Source organism: Capricornis sumatraensis, chromosome 15, assembly GCF_032405125.1.
Source record: "Capricornis sumatraensis isolate serow.1 chromosome 15, serow.2, whole genome shotgun sequence".
Lineage (NCBI taxonomy): Eukaryota > Metazoa > Chordata > Mammalia > Artiodactyla > Bovidae > Capricornis > Capricornis sumatraensis.
In genome coordinates this window covers 15766366-15787125 of record NC_091083.1, presented here as the reverse complement: position 1 = coordinate 15787125, position 20760 = coordinate 15766366, and the positions used below count along the sequence as shown (strand labels likewise).

The window sequence follows — 20760 nt, the reverse complement described above, 5'->3', positions numbered from 1 at the left end:
GGAAACTAAGATCCCACATGCCATGTGGCACATTCAAAGGATTAAAAACAAATGGTGAGAGGATCCATAAAAACAGATAAAATAAGACTGGTGAAATGTTGATAATTGTTGGGTCAGATGATGGTTCCATGAGAGTTCACTTTACTATTTTCTCTCCTTTTGTGTGTTTTTAAAATTCTTGTAAGAAAGGATTTAGAAGAAGACATAGGGATGAAATGCAAGCTAACATATCTCATGCATTGAGATTTATTACCAGTACAAAGTTTTGGGAGTTCATCTGAAATGCAAACCTGAAATAAAATAAAGGCTAACTTTCTGTGTCCATGCAAAATAGATCTTGTTTCTTTTCAGAAAAAGTTATATGTTCAGTTATTTGTTATGTTTCTATCTTGCCTACAGATGATTCTGGGCCACCTCCTTCTACTGTTATCAACCAAAATGAAACTTTTGCCAAAGTTGTTTTTAAGCCTAGTGTGGTCCAGCAAGCCAAGATCGCCCAGAATGGCATTTTGGGAGATTTCATCGTTAGATATGATGTCAATAGGGAACAGAGCATTGGGGACATCCAGGTAACGGGTTTGTTGTTGCTGTCTCTCATTAGTTGCATGACACTTTTAGTTAGACCCAGAATGAGGAATTTCAGTACTCACCTGAGAGAGTGAGAACTCCCGATTCTTAGGAAATCTGCTTTAACCCCAATGTGTCTCTGAGACCACCAGTGATGTTCCCTTGCTAGAGGCTGGGGATATCTATTTCCTGCTTCAGTAATCTAGAGGCAAATGAAACCTATAACCTAATTTTCCCTGAGGTGCTTTAGATGAAATTAGAACTTAGTTCATCTTTTCAATTTAGAGAAACTGGCCCGTGACTCAATTTCCTGTAGGTCATACTTCTCCAGAGACAGGGTAGGATTATCAAAATGTATTAATGTGCATCCAGCATGTAGGCAGTCTTTATGTCGGAACATGAAAGATGCTTAGGAAAAGAAACAGATGATGCAGGAAGCAGGATTCTCAAGTGACAAGGGTCGAGAGGACATGAATGATTTAAGTGGAGTCAGTGTAATCGATATATTTTTAAGGAATGCTTTTGTCCTTATCCCAATTAAGTTAGCAAGTAGCTGGAGGGTCAGGACCACGGACGCCTCTGCTCTGGATGCGGCATCTGGCCCAAGACCCTGTTTCATGCTGTCTGTGACTTTTAGACGTTCCATGGAATCTCCATTTTGGTTTGTTTTGCTACCTAATCTGGGCACCATCAATTTTACTTTCTCTTCCCTCCACCAGGTTCTAGACGGCTATTTTGTGCACTATTTTGCCCCCAAAGACCTTCCGCCTTTACCTAAGAACGTGGTGTTTGTGCTTGACAGCAGCGCTTCCATGGTGGGAACCAAACTCCGCCAGGTGAGTCCGGGCTACTTTTTCCTCTTTCACGTTTGTCGAGAATAGTGCTGTTCTCAGTGAACAGGATTCAACTGATGCGAAATGTCCGCTTTACCATTCATCTGTTCCTGCCTGCGGGGAACATTCCTGAACAGATTCAGGGAAGCCACTGACATGAACTGTCATTTCAGCATGGGGGTTTTAGGAAAGCAGAGGGCTGCAGAAACACCTTGAAATAAGGGGAACTGGGGGATAATGTGAGTGAGATAAGAATACAATGAAGAGGCCCCTGAAGAGCACCATTGTGGATGGAATAATTCTGTTCAGTGATGGTGTCCATTGAGAATAACAGAATAAAGTCATTGGCAGCCCCTTGGCCTGTGGTTAGAACCAAAGACTTGTATCTCAATAATTCAGGACTCCCTGGTAGCTTAGCTGGTAAAGAATCTTCCTGCAATGCAGGAGACCCCGGTTCTATTCCTGGGTCTGGAAGATCAAGGAATAGGCTACCCATTCCAGTATTCTTGGGCTTTCCTGGTGGCTCAAACAGTAAAAGAATTCACCTGCAATGTGGAAGACCTGGGTTCGATCCCTGGGTTGGGAAGATCCCCTGGAGGAGGGCATGACCACCCACTCCAGTGTTCTTACCTGGAGATTCCCCAGGAGCCTGGCGGGCTACAGTCCATGGGGTCACAGAGTTGGACATGACTGAGTGACTAAGTATAGCACAGCACAATTCAGGACTCATATTCTCACAGTACTTAGGAAGAACCTTAGCATTCTAGGCATGGGGGACATTACGGGGACATGTAATCTATGCTGAAAAACTAAGTTACCACCCAAATGTAGCCATCTACATTTTTTTTCACAAACCACAGGAAAAAGCTATTCCTTGTCTTACTCTGGTATTGGAAATGTCACAGATTTGCATTTATATTTCCAGCTTACAGAATGGAAAACAGAAAGAACTGCAGGTTGCCATACCAACAAATATCTCAACGTTCAAATATCTCAACGTTAAAAAATTAGGCCTCTTAGATTTTCTTTCTTAATTTATCAGTTTTTATCAATTAACAATGAATATGTGGTCTAATGAGTAAAATAGCATCTCATACCTCCTAGAGACCCCTTGTCCCCTGTTTTCCCCTTTAAGTGCCTCTCCGCATAGAATTGAACTTGATCTTAGCTCGTAAACCATTGCAAATATTTTCTCTCAGTCATCACTTTGTAGTTACTTTGGCCATTTATATGTAAATATTTAGTTCACACGTTTTTTAACGTGTCATGTATGTATATATATGTTCTTTGTTTCAATGTGCTGCATGGTTGTTCAGACCTTAGTTCTCCAGCCGCAGATTGAACCTGGGCCCCCTGAATTGGAAGCCCAGAGTCTTAACCACTGGACCACCAAGGAATTCCCAGTATAACATACTGATCTTTTTTCCATGATGTCTGATTTTGCCCTACCCCAAAATAGTGAAAACTACATTCCAAAATCTGATGCAAGGATTTGCTTTAGCCCTTTTTTTTTTTTTTGAAGGATAGGTAAGTATAATTTCTAACTGGTATTAGAGGAGGATACCCCGTAAGCCAGATTCTCGTTGTTATTCAGCATTGCGTTCTTGTATCAGCCTGCTGACTCCTTCGTCTCCTGTTTTTCTTGCCTGTGCTGGGTCTTCGTTGCTGCGCTCAGGCTTTCTCTAGTTGCGGTGATGGAGGCTGCTTTTTGCTGTGGTGTGCGGGCTTCTCATTGCAGCGGCTTCTCTTGTTGGAGAGCACAGGCTCAGCAGCTGTGGCCCGTGGGCTCCGTTGCTCTACAGCATGGGCTGTCTTCCTGGAGCAGGGACCACAGCTGTGTCCCCTGCACTGGCAGGCAGATGCTCCTCCACTGAACCACCAGGGAGGTCCCTAGAGCATCTTCAGTATGCTGAGGCGTTTTGCTAAGGGTATTACATGGATTGTTGAATTAAGGGATATTTAATCTTTATAATAATTTAGCTGTCATCCCCATTTTACTGATGGAGAGACTGGCGCTTTGCAGGAGCAGATAACAGCTAGTACATGGCAGGGAGGGCCAGGCTTTCAAGCCAGGTCTGACCCTGAAGGCCATGAATCAAACCAAGATACTATGGGGTCTCAGGGCGAGTAACACAGTGATGAGGCAGCCTCCTCGTGTGCAGTGATAGGCGTGCAGGTGCCTACAAGGTCAGTGCCTTGACGTTTCAAGACTCCATGGCAAAAGCTGCATCTCAGGAGGAGGGATTTCCTTGCCAAGAGCAGAGGAAGGATAGATGTCACCCTATTTGTTATCCTCCCCTCTCCCTTCGTTCTTGGATTCAGTGTTGTTTAGTCACTAAGTCGTGTCTGACTCTTTGCCACCCCGTGGACTGTAGCCTACCAGGCTCCTCTGTCCATGGCATTTTCCAGGCAGGAACACTGCAGTGGGGCTTCATTCCTGGGTAGGAAACTCCATTCCTTGCTAGGCGCTGAGCATCTGGCCTGCAGTCTTGCTGGCTTTTAAACCACAGCATGGCCTCTTTCCAAGGAGAACCGCCTTAGACCAGCCAAACACGTCAGAAGCCTCCAGGAAATTTCTAAAGCCTGTGGCTACCTTAAGTGGTTTTGAAAACCACTGAGTCTTTAAGCAGCTCTCAGCTTCTCTAAGGCCACAGCCCTGAGTGAGCAGCTTAGCTGGCTCTCAGTGGAGTCTGTACGCAGTATCACGTTCCCTGGTGAAGAGGAAAATTTGCCCCAAGCAAAAGGCTTTGGTGATGTGTCTACGGGCTTGGCAACACCAGACATTTGGAATGGGTCCCTTGAATGCTGTGAAGACCACGAAGCGTCTTTCTTGCATTCTTATCCAAATGTTCTTGGCTCCCTTCGGGATGGGCCTGAGATGTTTCACTGTAGTTATCACAATCTCAGCACATAGTTGCTACTGAGTAAGTTCTTGAACAATTGATCTATAAGGAATTGTAAGGATCATTTGAGTTGAAAATGTGTTTTTTTTTTCAATTAAAAAAAAATGTATTTGGTTGCATCAGATCTTGGCTGTGACACAGGGCCTTGCTTGCCCCATGGCATGTGGGATCTTAGTTCCCCGAGCAGGGGTTGAACCAGCATCCCCTACGTTGGAAGGCAGATTCTTTACCACTGCACTATCTGGGAAGTCCCCTGAAAATGTGTCCTTACCCAAGGGTCTGTCAGTACCCGGGAGCAACCAAAGCTGTGGGCTTTTGGCATCTTCCGGTTCTGTCCTGATCCTGGTAGGAATGTGAGCCTGGAAGCCAGGACTTCACCAGCCTGGGGGCAGCTTCAGCCTACGCTACAGCCGTCGATGCTGGGCTCGGCTCCGTGTTCTCTCCACTTGCTCTTCTGCTGAGTCAGGCAGGGTTTCTGCCTCCCAGCTTGAGTTTGTAAAACTTAGTGAGACAGGGGATCTGAAGAGAAACAAAAACATGGTGAGCAGGGGGCAAACATATGTGTCCTTTGGAGTGTGAAGGCTTCTTGCTGTTCAGCCTCTCAGTCACTTCTGACTCTTTGTGACCCCATGGCATGCCAGGCCTCCCTGTCCATCACCAGCTCCCAGAGCTTGCTCAAACTTATATCCATTGACTCAGTAATGCCATCCAACCATCTCATCCTCTGTTGTCCCCTTCTCTTCCCGCCTTCAATCTTTCCCAGCATCAGGGTCTTTTCCAATGACTCAGTTCTTTGCATCAGGTGGCCAAAGTATTGAAACTTCACCTTCAGCGTCAGTCTTTCCAATGAATATTCAGGGTTGATTTCCTTTAGGATTGACTGGTTTGATCTCCTTGCCGTCCAAGGGACTCTCAAGAGTCTTCTCCAACACCACAATTTGAAAGCATCAATTCTTTGGCACTCAGCCTTCTTTATGGTCCAACTCTCATATCCATACATGACTACTGGAAAACCATAGCTTTGACTAGATGGACCTTTAAGTGATGTCTCTGCTTTTTAATACGCTGCCCAGGTTTGTCATAGGTTTTCTTCCAAGGAACAAGTGTCTTTTAATTTCATGGCTTCAGTCACCGTCAGCCCAAGAAAATAAAGTCTGTCACTGTTTCCATTGTTTCCCCATCTATTTGCCATGAAGTGATGGACTGGATGCCATGATCTTAGTTTTTTGAATGTTGAGTTTTAAGCCAACTTTTTCACTCTCCTCTTTCACTTTTATCAAGAGGCGCTTTATTTCCTCTTTGTTTTCTGCCATTGAGGGGGGGTGTCATCTGCATATCTGAGGTTATTGAAATTTCCCCCAGCTAATGGATGTCTATTAAATACAGTTTCCACTGACAGGGTCTAGCCATTCTTTTCTTTCTTTCCCCTAACCTCTATAATTTCCCCGATGGCTCAGCAGGTAAAGAATCCACCTGTAGTGCAGGAGACCCAAAAGATGCAGGTTCAGTCATTGGATCGGGAAGACCCCCTGGGGTAGGAAATGGCAACCCACTCCAGTATTCTTGCCTGGGAAATCCCACGGACAGAGGAGCCTGGCGGGCTACAGTCCGCAGGGTTTCAAAGAGTCGGACACGAATGAGCTACTGAGCACACGTGCGTGCTCAAATGCACATATACACATGTATATCTTTCCTCAGATCCTTTTGCCTTTAAGGGTGTTATGAAATATCCAGTGTAGTTTCCTGTCCTTATTGTTTATTTTCTTTATTGTACCTGTTCCTTTTATTTGTTGATTTGGCTGTGCTGAATCTTAGCTGTGGTGCATGGGATCTTTAGTTGCAGCGTGTGAACTCTTAGTTGCGGCATGTGGGGTCTAGTTCCCTGACCAGGGATCAAACTCGAGCCCTCTGCATTGCGAGCACAGAGTCGTAGCCACTGGACCACCAGGGAAGTCGCTATAGTACCTGTTCTTAAGCCAAGTGAGGAGATCTCTTGAATGCTGCGCACCGCCGGTGACATGGTTGGGAGAGAGAACTCCCTGCACAAATGCAGGCAGGGCTACAGAAAAGGAGGGAGGCAAGCACACGTGCCAAAGATCTCGTCTAAGAAACTTGTAGAGCCTCAGGAGCAGGCACTGTGTGGCTGTCTTGCAGATGAAAAATGGACGATATAAGGTTTGGATCCTCCTGCCTCTGAAAGCATAGCTTCAGTTCATAACACAGTGTCCAGCTTCCCTCTTTGCAGTTTTCCAGGACAGGGGTCAGCAAACATTTTCTAAAAAATGACAGGTCAGTGAATATGTTAAGCTTTGCAGCCTGGAAGGTCTCTGTCGTGATGACTCAACCCTGCTGTTGTAGCACAAAGGCAGCTGCTGCAACGTGCAAAGACATGGGTGTGTCCTGTTCCCATAAAACAACACTTATTAAAAGCAGGGAGCAGCCTGGATTTGGCCCCCAGGCCATGGCTGGTGGACTCCTGGCCTATAGTGACGGCTAATTGGTGCTGGCTAGAAATACTGTTTCAGTTGATAAATACCATTTATTCTCATCCCCTGAGCTGCCCTTGTCCAAACAGTACCTCTAGCAAGCATGCATCTTAGAAATACATTGCAAAACAAAAGTCTGGGTCTTGGGGCCATGGACAGAAGGCAGCAGGGGAATCTGGTGTCTTTTGGCTCAAACTCAGAAAAATGAGAAAAGAAATAATGGACAAAGGGCAAAATATTTTTACCCTGGGCCACTCATGAAAACTTGGACTTTTTGTTTCAAAAAATTTTTTTGCTTTTCAACAAAATCATAAAGAAAATTTTAAATACTTTGAAGGTACCCATTTTTAAAAAGGGCTTCCCTGGTAGCTGGTAAAGAATCCACCTGCAATGTAGGAGACCCTGGTTCGATTCCTGGGTTGGGAAGATCCCTTGGAGAAGGGATAGGCTACCCACTCCAGTATTCTTGGGCTTCCCTCGTGGCTCAGCTGGTAAAGAATCCGCCAGCAATGCAGGAGACCTGGGTTTGATCCCTGGGTTGGGAGGATCCCCTGGAGAGGGGAACAGCTATCCACTCCAGTATTCTGGCTTGGAGAATCCCCATGGATAGAGGAGCCTGGCGGGCTATAGTCCATGGGTCACAAAGAGTCGGACACAACTGAGCACATTTTAAAAAAATGTTGAAACAGTGAAGATTGAGCCAAATGAGGTCATGTTTAAACACTTTTGAGGGGAATTTCCCTGGTGGCTCAGTGGTAAAGAATCTGCCTGCCAATGCAGGGGACACGGGTTCGATCCCTGGTCGGGGAGGAACCCACATGTTGTAGAGCAACTGAGCCCATGAGCCACAACTGTTGAGCCAAGCTCTAGAGCCTGTGCTCTGCAACAGGAGAAGCCACAGCAGCGAGCAGCCCGTGCATCTTAACCAGAGAGCAGCCCCCTCTGGCTGCAGCTAGAGAAAGCCCACGCACAGCAGTGAACCCAGCGCAGGTAAAAATAAAAGTGAGTTTTGCGGATCTCTAAATGAAGGCACTGTGTGGTGATCGTGGGAAGGGAAAATGAACAACACAGAGCTTTGAGTTCTCTTGCATTGTCTGTTCAGAGTGCAGGCCTGGCAGAAGGCGTCTGGAAGCATGGGCATCCCATAACCAAGAGCCTTACTTGCCCTTCCTGGTGTCCTGACCTTGCCCTTAAGTTTCTCCAGTGGGCATTGCCATCAGCCAACTTTCTCTGTAAAGGGCTAGAAGTTTAGGCTACAAGTCAAAATGAGATAACCTCTGTCGGTCAAAGAGGATTGACTGAGATGAGAAATGTGGAAGCGGTTATCAGAGTGCCTGCGAGTGTTATTGTTGGACTGCAGCTGTTTGGTGGCTGCTGGAAGCTGCAAAGGGGGTGCAGTTCCTAAGAGCTGCCCGGGCCTGACGTCACAGCCATCTCGCTCTCTTGCTTAGGACCCCACGCTCGTCCAGGCTGCCATCTTGGCTTTGACTCCGGACTTCCAATTCTCCAAAATTGAACGTCATGTTGATTATGCATTGTGGGAGAGGTACAAGGTGTGGGGATACAAAGATTAGCAAGACAGAACCTTTTTTCCCAAGCGGTCCAGAGAAAAAGAACAAGTCATGGAGAAAACTGTAAGCAAGGTGCTCCCTGTGATAGAAGTGAATGTAGGATCCGGTCACAGAGAAACAGGGGTGCTGGTCAGATTTTTCAGGGTGGAGCAGGGGCAACCAAGGCTTTCTAGGGGAGGGGAGAGTGATTGAGTCTTTCAGAAATTAATTCAGTGGATGGGGCAAGAAGGGAGACCGAGAACATTCTTGTTTTGGCCACCCCTCAGCATGCGGGATCTTAGTAGGGAATGAACCTATATCTCCTGCAGTGAAAGCAGGAGAATATATTTTTAATATTTTTATAATAAGGAGGTTAGAGGTGGAGCCCTAACCTCCAGGCCGCCAAGGTAGCCCCTTTATTTTCCTGCATGATCCTCCCATGCTGAAGAGCTGTGTGTGCAAGCAAGAGAAATAGATGTCCTTCATACATGATAAAGAATCAAAGAAACATTGTTGGCAAAGAACTTTTTACAAACATGTACCATGACATTATTAGATAAATACTTGGTACATTTGTCAGAGCAAAGTCAAAACATTTGGTGATAGATTGTAACAATAACCAGAGCCTTCATATGAGAGAGACTTTGCTTCTCTAGTTAGAATAACATTAATCCAAACACAAAGACTAATAAAATATACTTATGTTTATATTGCAAAAGATGCTTTAATGTCTAAATATATTCAGACTTTTTTATTTAGCCAAAATTTAGTTAGAAATTATTCTCTTTTGGAACCAGTCCTAAAGTATTACTTGCATTTTTGTGTGTGTGCCACTGAAATCTACAGTATTTTATTTATTTATTTTGGACTCTCCACACAGCATGTGGGATCCTAGTTCCCCGACCAGGGATAGAACCTGAGTCCCTGGCAGTGGAAGTGCAGAGTCTTAACCACCGCACTGCCAGGAAAGTCCCAATGCTGGCATTTAGATCTGAATTTGTACTAGAGCAGTGCTTTTCTCTCGCTATGAAGCAGCACCCAGTTAATATTAGTTTTGCACAGATTGGGTGATCAGAACTAGAGTTATAATCTAGCACAGTACTGCATTGAAGGAGCATTTGAAATTAGAATTCAAACAATAAATAAAATTATAATAGCTTATAATAATGTATTTTAAAATACAGGAGCCCTATGATTTTGTTTAATTTCAAAAATAATGCTCTTTGTGACAGTTTGAACAGTGTAGAGACCTAAGAAATACTATTACTTTCTATTTCATTCTAGGTGAAATTTCAAGTTACTGTTTAGTATTTACTAAACTGTTTAAGGGGAGAAGGCAGTGGCACCCCACTCCAGTACTCTTGCCTGGAAAATCCCATGGATGGAGGAGCCTGGGAGGCTGCAGTCCATGGGGTCGCTAGGAGTCGGACACAACTGAGCGACTTCACTTTCACTTTTCACTTTCATGCACTGGAGAAGGAAATGGCAACCCACTCCAGTGTTCTTTCCTGGAGAATCCCAGGGATGGGGGAGCCTGGTGGGCTGCTGTCTCTGGGGTTGCACAGTCGGACACGACTGAAGTGACTTAGCAGCAGCAGCAGCAGCAGCAAACTGTTTTAGGGCTTACCAGGTGGCAGTAGTGGTAAAGAACCCTCCTGCAAATGCAGAAGATGTAAGAAACACAGGTTCGATCCCTGGGTCGGGAAGATCCCCCAGAGAAGGGCATGGCAACCCACTCCAGTATTCTTGCCTGAAGAATCCCATGGACAGAGGAGCCTGGTAGGTTAGTCCGTGGGATTGCAAAGAGCTGGACATGATTGAAGCAACTTAGCACACACACACGCACAGTTCAGTTCAGTTCAGTTGCTCAGTCGTGTCCGACTCTTTGCAACCCCATGGACTGTAGCACGCCAGGCCTCCCTGTCCATCACCAACTCCTGGAGCCTGCTCAAACTCATGTCCATAGAGTCGGTGGACATCCAACAATCCAATCATAGTCCTCCCCTTCTCCTCCCGTCTTCAGTCTTTCCCAGCATCAGGGTCTTTTCTAAGGAATCAGTTCATTGCATCAGGTGGCCAAAGTATTGAAGTTTCAGCTTCAGCATCAGTCCTTCCAATGAATATTCAGGACTGATTTCCTTTAAGATGGACTGGTTTGATCTTGCCATCCAAGGGACTCTCAAGAGTCTTCTCCAACACCACAGTTCAAAAGCATCAGTTCTTTGGCGCTCAGCTTTCTTTATAGTCCAACTCTGACATCCATACATGACTACTGGAAAAACCATAGCTTTGACTAGGTGGACCTTTGTCGGCAAAGTAATGTCTCTGCTTTTTAATATGCTGTCTAGGTTGGTCATAGCTTTTTTTTTTCATGAAGCAAGTGTCTTTTAATTTCATGGCTGCAGTCACAATCTAAGTGATTTTGGAGCCCCACTCCCCCAAATCTGTTACTGTTTCCATTGTTTCCCCATCTAATTGCCACGAAGTGATGGGACAGGATGCCATAACCTTCATGCTTTGAATGCTGAGTTTTAAGTCAGCTTTTTCACTCTCCTCTTTCACTTTCATCAAGAGGCTCTAAAGTTCTTCTTCACTTTCTTCTATAAGGGTGCATGCAAACTGTTTTAAAATATTGGAAGATCTGATGACTTCTAGCCCCAATTTTCCAATGATGTAAAGAAAGCTTCTGAATTTCTGCTGTTTCTCTAAAAAGAACCCTTTGGCCAATAGAAAAATAGTTTTTGTTTTTTGCAACCAGCTCCTTGTATTGAACATAGACACCTTTTGATGTTTTATGTTTCTTGTATTACAGGTTTCATTTTTTATTTTTAAATAAATTATATAATGTGGTTCACTTTGGGAGTCATTCATGACACAGGCGACAGTGGGCACCAGGCTTTGTGCAGTCAATGTTTTCCTTTATGAGTCTGTATAACCTCTTGAACTGTGCTTACTTTGTCATCGGTAGGGTGATATTTTTTAATGTTTGAGGTTCTTTGAAACCAATCTGTTGCTAGATTTTTCTGGAAAACAATGATATAGACATGAATACATTATGGAGAAATGGTCTTTCTCACTCAATTTATTGCCTTGCTGGTAAAGATGGAATTAAAAAAAAAAATTACTTGGTGGGTCAGTCTGGATATGATTTCAAAAAACTTCAAACCTGTAGCGTGTCCAAGTACAGTTGTGTTGCCTTTTATGGAATCCATGTTTGTGCCCTTGAAATGCCACGGTCTTGGAATACTCCCACTGAAGCATCATCGGCGTCCAGGGCCCGCTCAGAATGGCTGCTCTGGTTTTAGCCGCAACGGTGCGTGCAGGGTGACGTGGGTGAATGTCTGTGGAGGGCGCAGAGAGAGGCCGAGGTGCTGGATATCTCCATCCTTCTCAGTGACGGCTTAGATGGGTAGTTTGAGGTTGCAAGGAGGCCCTGACGTTGCAAACTTAGATGGGATCATAGACTCTTTTTGTCTGTCCTTCCAGTAGCGGGACTCCATTGCCAGTCCTGGGGGTAGAGCGCTCCCCCTGCTGGCCGCAAGAGGGACTGCACCGCACGGGAGGCCAGTCACACACCTCTTTGTGGTCCCCGCCCGGGCCCCTTATCTCCACCCGCCTGAGAAGGGTGAAGGCCCGCTTGTGTTCAGTTGCCGATGGGTGTATTCCACTTCCCGGTATTACCTCTCAGAAACTGAGGGCGTTCTAGGGTACTTCTCTGTTGGGCACAATTCTGTCTTGGCTCGAGCTGGACTTTTAGAAGTTCTTAGCTTTCTTTTGCTTTTGATGAGAGGACTCACAGAGGATTTTCTCTTGGGTTCATCCAGAAGGAATGTGTGGAAAGGGAAAATGTCAGCTGCTCAGCAAACATTTTAGAATGGGGTGAGCGAGAGGACTGCTTCGGAGCACAGCAGGGCCGTTCTGCTGAAAGTTTGGCATGTCTGGTGTCTAAGACCCTTGCCCTTGGACTTCCTCTATGATGTCATGGGCTCGTAACCACCCAGGGACTGGGGTACAAAAACCTTTTGTGTCAGACTTGGTTGCTGGTGCGGGTGGTTCGGCGGGGACACAGAAAGATTTGAGGAGAGGCAGCGGGGACCCTGATGGAGTGGGTGGGCAGCTGGGTTTTCCATGGGTTCCACTGATGGGTCACCTTAAGGGTCTTCTCTCCTTGGGGAGCGTCTCAGAGTGAGTGGTTCAAAGTGTGTGTAGTTGGAACACTCACCCCCTTGAGGGCTGAGCCAAGAGCCTGCAGCTGCTCGGGCTCAGTTTTGTAGGGGAGGGAAAGGAAGGTCCATCTTGTCTCTAGGCTGGCTTAACACAGAGGCTCTAAGCCCGCCAGACAGAGCAGTTCTCAGAAACTCCCCGCCCTGGGAGCAGCCCTAACAAGGGGACAGTAAGCGTGTAAAAGGGGCTGCACCTCCCGGGGCCCAGCCCTGCCCCTTCCCTGACAGACACCGCCGGGAAAGGGTGCACAGTTCCCTTCCCTGAAGACCTGCTAGACCAAGAGGGACCATCACCAGCCAAGTTGGATGAACAGAGAATCTGAAACCGAGAGCTCCTCTTTGTTTATTTACGTTCTCCTTGCTCCTGAAAGAACTTAAGTGGACAGAGATGAAAAGGCTTACTTAATAATAAACCAGAGGCAGAGCTGGAATTAACTTCTAAGACATTGTTTTCAGAGGAAATACTTTTCCCCCCTCCTTTTAACCCAAGGGAGGTACCTACAAGCAGAAGGATTCCTCACTACGGAACTGTTTCAAGGAGCCAGTCATCCCTATTCTCTTTGTTTCTACAAGGCTCGGATTAAAGGGAATCTTGTCTGAATGCTTCCTGCAGGCCAGGGTGCTTCTTTACTATCTGAATAATGAGAAGTATTTCCTTTTCCTCTCTCCATTGTATTTGTGTACCTTTCGTACCTTCCTTCAGTTCAGACACAACTTGGAACATCGTAAGGAGCCCTTCTGGTGACATGTAGAGGCTGGTGTTTGCCGAGTGCCCTTTGGGGTCACCAAGGAGTGGATATGACCAGTCAGTGCCTCCAGGGTAGCTCAGGCCTTTGAACCAGCTTGCACCATCCATTCTTATCTTTCTGGGCGTCCTCTGATCTTTCTAGAATGTGCTTACCTTGGTCTCTAGGGTGTACTCTTGCGAAAAGCCTGCCTAGGTTTCTGTCTGTCTGTAGCATATAAACGCAGGGTGCAGAAACACCAGCTGAAGCCACCTCACATTCTCTCTTCTATCTGGGCAAACACCTTCCTCCTGCCTTTTCAGCCTTCTGCAGAACGCAGAGCTCCCCAGACCGCGCGGGTCAGAGCTCAGGAAGGGTTAATGGGCAGTGGTGGCTCCAGGCAGTGTCCGCCCCCGCCCCTTGGAATAAGGACCTGGAGACCAGTGCAAAGGTCCCGAGGCAACTGGAAGTGGAACCCCCGGGAGCCCGTGGGCCTGCCTGCCTGCCCCAGTGCTCCTGAGGACAAGTCAGAGCTGTGGCCTTACACGGTCATCAGAAGCCCTTCATTGCTGAGCTCAGGGGAGGAGGGTGGAGAGACTTGAAGGACTGCTCCTAAAGCAGAGAATCCTTTGAGGGGGGAAAACAGCAGCCAAGAAGCCAGGCCAGCCCCTCTCGAGGGCTTGAGCTCACTATTTAAGGATCCCTAGGGATGACAGCCGCTAAACAAACAACAGCCTTCTGAGGAGATTCCCCAGGCCCCAGCCTGAACCCTGGGGGGCCCTGCCAGCTCTGAGCCCCAGCAGCGGGAACATGTCCAAGTGGCTGCCTTAGCAGCAGGCCCCCGACTGTGCTGTCCCCGGGACTGCCTCAGCTTGCCGGTCCTGTCTGTCACCGCCCAGCTGTGGACCTTCAGGCTTCCCAGAGGTCCAGCCTGTCGGATGGGGAGCGATGCTGAGCCTGTCTTTGCTCAAGCTGGGGTCATGCTGGCTCTGAGCGGGTGGAAGGGTGAGGGGTCAAGGTGGGGCCAGCTTCCCGGAGTTCCGTCAGCAGCGCGCTCAGGGCCCTCCACCCACATCTGTTCATTGACGCGATCTGATCTGTTCATTCTTGCTTTAATGCTGTCCATCATTCAGCTGTGTTTCGTGCACATCACCCTTCTCAATGTTCTGTCTTAGCTTCTCAAGGGTGGGGGCTGTGTCTCTCCTCCCTTCGTATTTAGTCAGTAGAATTCTCCCTCTCTCTCTCTCCCTCTTTTTCTCTCAATTGCTCATTCAGCAGCTATTTACTGACAGCCCACAATGTGCCAACTGTTGTGTTGGGAGGGCAGGGAGGAAACAAGGGGACAGCTGTTTGGAGGAGTCTGGTGTCACAGATGGACAGTCTTCCCAGCACTCACTTTTTTCTGCAAGCCTGTTCCAAGAATCTGCCATGCAGGCAGGCCCAGCTGGGTATGACCCAAGAGTGACGGAACAGAAAAAGCTCCTACACTCGGAGACGCGGGGCTGAGTTGGACTGTCCAGTAAATGCACAAATATGTCATCACATTCTCTCTATCAGCGCTGGGAAGGCAGGGGCCAGGGTGCCAGCTTGAAAGGACAGAGGAGCGAGTGAACCCAGAACCGAAGGACGAGGAGGGGGCAGCGGGCACGCCGACTGTGGGACAGAGCATCATCACAGGGAACAGCAGATGCAGAGGTCCTGGCAAGGGGAAGGGCTGGGAGAAATAACGACACTGCCATGTCATGAGTGCCAGGAAAGATGTGTGTGTGTCACGTGAGAGAGCATCTCAGAGAAGGGGGCTGGTTTTTTTTGTCCCTTGATTTCCCCCAAGTTGTACTGAGGTACAGTTGATACACAGCGCTGTAAGTTTAAGGTGTGCAGTGCTCAGTTCTGTTCAGTTGCTCAGTCATGTCCGACTCTCTGCGACCCCATGAATTGCAGCACGCCAGGCCTTCCTGTCCATCACCAACTCCCGGAGTTCACTCAGACTCACGTCCATCGAGTCAGTGATGCCATCCAGCCATTTCATCCTCTGTCGTCCCCTTCTCTTCCTGCCCCCAGTCCCTCCCAGCATCAGGGTCTTTTCCAGTGAGTCAACTCTTCGCATGAGGTGGCCAAAGTACTGGAGTTTCAGCTTCAGCATCAGTCCTTCCAAAGAACACCCAGGACTGATTTCCCTTAGGATGGACTGGTTGGATCTCCTTGCAGTCCAAGGGACTCTCAAGAGTCTTCTCCAACACCACAGTTCAAAAGCATCAATTCTCCGGCGCTCAGCCTTCTTCACAGTCCAACTCTCACAGCCATACATGACCACTGGAAAAACCATAGCCTTGACTAGACGGACCTTTGTTGGCAAAGTAATGGTAATATTTTTAAAATATTTATCTAAATTTTATTTTGGTTTTAATCGGAGGGTGATTGCAATGTTGTGATGGTTTCTGCTGTGCATCCACATGGATCAGCCGGAAGCACGTCCCCTCCCTCTTGAGCCTGCCTCCCACCCCATCCCACCCGTCTCAATTGTCCCAGGGGACCGGTTTTGGGTTCCCTGTGTTGGATACAGCAAATTCCCACTCGCAATCTGTGTTACGTGTGGTAACATATGACCTTCTTGGCTTCTTTCCAGGATGTCCTCCCTTGTGTTTCAAGTTACCCAGGTCCTTCGGGCCTCATCCTCAGATCCCCTCTGTTCTCTGAAACGCCTTCTCACGTCACTCCAGCCCACGGTGCTTCATTCTCTCTTAAAACCCAGTGGCAGTTCTGATTCGTACCCTTCCTCTGTAATTCACGAATCGTCCTCGTGTTCTTTCATCCTCTGAACTTCTTTCTAGTGCGTGTCAGGAGTTCTCTGCTCTGGGAGATAACAAAATAGACAGAGGGACGTCCCTGGTGGTCCAGTGGATAAGAGTCCACCTGCCAATGCAAGGGGCACATGTTCAATCCCTGTTCAGGGAACTGGGATCCCACGTGCTTCAGGGCAACCAGGTCCTTGCCCCTCAACTAGAGAAAGCCCAAGCGCCACAACGAAGACCCAGTACAGCCAAAAAAAAAAAAAAAAAAAAGATGGAACCTGCCTTCCCTGGAGGAAGGGAAAGAGAAGAGAGCAGACCGTAGTCATGACGAGCGATGCACGTTACTCTATAAGTGCGTTGAGGGCAGTGCTAGCCCAGAGGAGAGAAGGTCCGCTCTCTTTAGAGGAGCTAGAAAATGTTTCAAATACAGAATATAGCACATTGGCTGGGTTTTGAAGAATGACTAAGGTCTTGTCAGATGAAACAGGAGCATAAGGCAGCTGGGAAGGACACTCCAGGTCTCGAGAACAGCAGTCGTGAAGTTCCAGAGACTTGAGGCTTGATGTATGTGGATCAGAGCAGACAGGACATTTCGTATATGAAAAACATTCATGTCTTATATGAAGTTGTAACATGTTGTTGTTTAGCTGCCCAGTCTTGTCCGACTCATTTGTGAGCCAATGAATCGTAGCCCGCCAGGCTCCTCTGTCCATGGGATTCTCGAGGCAAGAATACTGGAGTGGGTTGCCGTTTCTTCTTCCGGGGGATCTTCCTAATCCAGGGATCAAACTCAAGTCTCCTGCATTGCAGGCAAATTCTTTCCCACTGAGCCGTATTTTTTTTCCTGGCTAGGTGATAAAGTTCCTTGACATTTATCCAAGTCCCTTTACAGGGCAGGCACTCTATTATAACCCTGGGATTGTCCCCAGCGTGCAGTTTCCAAGCCAGGGGATGTGCAGACTCATGCAGTGGGACATGACTGGCCTTGCTTTTGTGTTTGCCTAGACCAAGGATGCCCTTTTCACAATTCTGCATGACCTGCGACCCCAGGACCATTTCAATATCGTCGGGTTTTCCAACCGGATCAAAGTGTGGAAGGACCATTTGGTGTCAGTTACTCCCAGCAGCATCAGAGATGGCAAAGTGTACATCCACCACATGTCGCCGAGCGGAGGTAAGTGCGTCCTGCTTTGCCTGTTTGCTGAGACGCGATACAGGGGTTTGAAAGTTGACGCTGCTCACAGGAAAGGAGAGAACAGGTGAGCACTTTCCCCAGGAGCTTGCTTCTCCTTTTCTGGGCACTGAACTAAGATGGTCAAATAAGTTACAGGGGAAATACCTGATAGGTTTTGGAGCCTTTCCTGGTTTATCTCACAGATCCCAAACAATGCAGCTCTTTTTGTAAATCGGTTTTCGGGGCCGGGAGTGAAAGCCAAGTGGCTGATTCAGTGTTCTGTGTGTTTGAGTGTGAGAACCTTCAGGCAGCAGATGGAGCCGCCCCCCTGAGCTGTCGGTCCTCCTGGACTGCAGGTGGCCTGGGAGATGCTCTAGGTGGAAAGGTGATGGAGCCTTGGCACCCTCGCCTGGGGGTGGTGCCTAGGTAAGGACACGGATGAGGGGAAAGGCCAGAAAGAGCTCTGAGATGATCTGAGACTCAGGACAGTGTGTTAACAGCTGTGCTGGCTGTCAGTGCCATCAACCCTGGACCCAGATCTTACCCCCGCTGTCAACTCGTCCTGAGGACAGTGGGCGCCTGGTGGGAGCTCAGTATTGGCATGTTCACTGGGCCTTCACCGTCCTTCCTAAAGGCCCGTAGAGACACTGTCTCCTGGGGGATTCAGGTGATTCTGCTTTCGCGATCTGGAGACGTAAAACACCCAGTTCTGTCCATCCTCTTCCATCTGAGTTTCTCATCACTCATAAGTTGGTTATTTTCCGTCCAAGGCAAAGCTCTCGTTTCCCAAATGAACTTCAGAACTTGATCTTGTGAGAATGGAATTTTGATTTATGGATACAATGGGATTTCCTAACAGTTTCCACAACAGTGTGATCTAGGAATTGTTTTACTGGTTGAAGTGAGAAATGAAAGTTTAGAGTTAATATTTTAGTGATGATCCTTGGAAGGAAGTTGGGGAGTCTCTGAGGAAAGAGATTTCCCTTCATCGTTGTTTAGCCTGTAGTTCCTGGGGCCAAATCAATGGAAAAGACCCTGATGCTGGGAAAGATTGAAGGTGGGAGGAGAAGGGAATGATAGGATCATATGGTGGATGGCATCACTGACTCAAAGGACATGAGTTTGAGCAAACTTCAGGAGATGGTGAAGGACAGGGAAGCCTGGTGTGCTGCAGTCCATGGGATTGCAAAGAGTTGGACACGACTTAGTGACTGAGCAACAGCTTGGCATAGCTCCTGACATACAGTATCTACTTAAAGAATATGCATTAAAATGAGTTTATTCAGATGCTTCTTACTATTAGAATGCTATGTGTGTGTAGGGGGGAGCAGGATAAAGCTTTAGAAAACAGAAAATGTGTGTTATGCCCTTTTGGAATCTAAACCTTAGAAACCACACTGGTTTCCTTTTTTATTTTTTTTTTTTTTGGTCTCAGCAGTTCATTGACCCAACCTCTGCAGAGGAACAGAAAGTTAATCTCTCCTCATCAGGAGATGAGCATGGATTCTGAAGCCAGACTGCCTGGATTTGAATCCAGCCCCACCAGCTATGAGGCATTTAACCTCTATCTCCTTCTCTTCATCTGTAGAATGAGGATATAATGGACTTTTTTTTAGGATGAGTTAAGATATTTAAAGTACTTAGAACAGTGGCCGCACACAGGAAGTCTTCTCTAGCTGTCAGAGATGGCCATTTGGGGGCTTCCCTGGTAGCTCAGCTGGTAAAGGATCCGCCTGCAATGTGGGAGACCTGGGTTCGGTCCCTGGGTTGGGAAGACACCCCCCCCCCCCAACCCGAGGAGGGCATGGCAACCCACTCCAGCATTCTTGCCTGGAGAATCCCCATGGACAGACTGGCAGGTTTTGCAAAGAGTTGGACACAACTCAGTGACTAAGCACACACACACGGCCATTTTTACCCAAACACACCCTCTTGCTGGTGCACTGTGGTCCTTTAATATCCCTGGGGGAGCTCTCAGCGGAATGGTTGGGACTCTCTCAACTCTCCACGGGAACTCTCCCGTTGTTTTCCATTTTTTGTTTTTATTTGGCTGCACCAGGACTCACTTACATCACGAGGCATTGTTTAGTTGTGGTATGCCAACTCTTAGTGTTGGCATGTGGGATCTAAATCGCTGACCAGAGATTGAAGTGGGCTTCCTGCCTTGGGAGCCTGGAGACTTAGCCTCTGGACCACCGGGGAAGTCCCAGCCCCCGCTGCCCACCCCCGTTGTTAAGTGTGCAGGAGATGCCTCAACTTAACAGAGATTCGATGCCAAGCCCTGCTGTGCCTGGCGTGAGAAAAGCTAAGCGCATCCTTTGCCTGGGGCTGTCCCTGGCTTTAAAGTGCAATGAGAGATTTGGCATCATCGCTTAAGTTCTGGATCAAAGAGGAACTAAACACCTGCCTTCTGGTCCATGTCCACACCTTCAGAGGCAATGAAGCTAGGTGAGGCTTTCAGAGAGGCAAGCGGGCGAACCCAGGGAAGTGCTGCGTGCTGTCTCAGCTGTAAGTTCCCCTTCCGTGTGGACCATGTGTGCATCTTAGAACGAATTAGTGATGTGTTTGCACAGCCACAGACATCTATATTTTCAGCCAGAAATTCTGCAGGATGTGAAGCAACGGGGGAAATTTTCTGGTTCAATCAAATACGGTAGATTTTGCAGGGAGATGAAAAAGCACGCCAGTCAGGTGGCAGGATGGTGGTAATGGGTACACAGCTTTATACATTTACTAAAAATCATTAACTGTGTACTTAAAATGAGTGAAATAGTTGGTCTGTCAAGAAGGGCCCTTAAAAAAATAACCACTGGGGTCAGAAAAAGGAAATGGGTGTTCACGTCAGCTGTCAGAACTCTCGGCTTCTCTTGGCAACGGTAGAGCAGCTGCAGCAGGGTTGAATGAAAGTCTTAGAATCTAGAAGCCTCGTGTTGGCTGGTAGATTTAACTTCCACCCGCCACCCATCTCACCCTACCCCAAGCAAAATACCTGTCCAGCATCCACGGCAGACAGTGTCCCCTGACTTTAATCAGAGCTGCTAGTGACAAGCGTGTCTGAATTAGAAATGGCAGGGGTGGCGGGAGGTGTAAACTGGACAGCCTTCGCTTGGTGGGGTCCTTATGAACAGGGGAGACCCTGAAGAGGCAGGAAGCCAGAAAGGCGATACCAGCAATAATTAAAAAAAAAAAATGAGTGAGCTCTCTAATCCTCGTCCTCCAGCCCCAGGCCACACGGGGCATCCCCGCGAAGGTCTCCACATTCCCACCTCCAAGCTCGGTGCTCCCTGCTTCCCTCCGGGGTGCTTCTTTCTCCAAGTCCCTGCACCCAACACCCTCCTGCCCTTTCAAAGCGATTCTCCAAAAGAGGTGCAGATCGGTCATGCTAAGGGAATGGAGACACCTAAGCTGAGGCCCCCATCAGAGGCCCTCGTGTGCACTCTGGGACCCCGTGGACTGTAGCCCACCAGGCTCCTCTGTCCATGGAATTCTCCAGGCAAGAATACTGGA

At 47.7% G+C, this 20760-nt stretch overlaps 1 protein-coding gene across 1 annotated transcript in view; it reads left to right on the top strand.

The window, feature by feature from the left end:
- ITIH5 (inter-alpha-trypsin inhibitor heavy chain 5) overlaps positions 1 to 20760 on the top strand; it is an 81373-nt gene that overhangs the window by 45359 nt on the left and 15254 nt on the right. The window contains exons 6-8 of the mRNA XM_068987210.1: positions 400 to 569; positions 1287 to 1403; positions 17085 to 17253. Of these exons, the coding sequence (XP_068843311.1) occupies positions 400 to 569; positions 1287 to 1403; positions 17085 to 17253 (456 nt within the window). The remainder of the gene's footprint in view (positions 1 to 399; positions 570 to 1286; positions 1404 to 17084; positions 17254 to 20760) is intronic.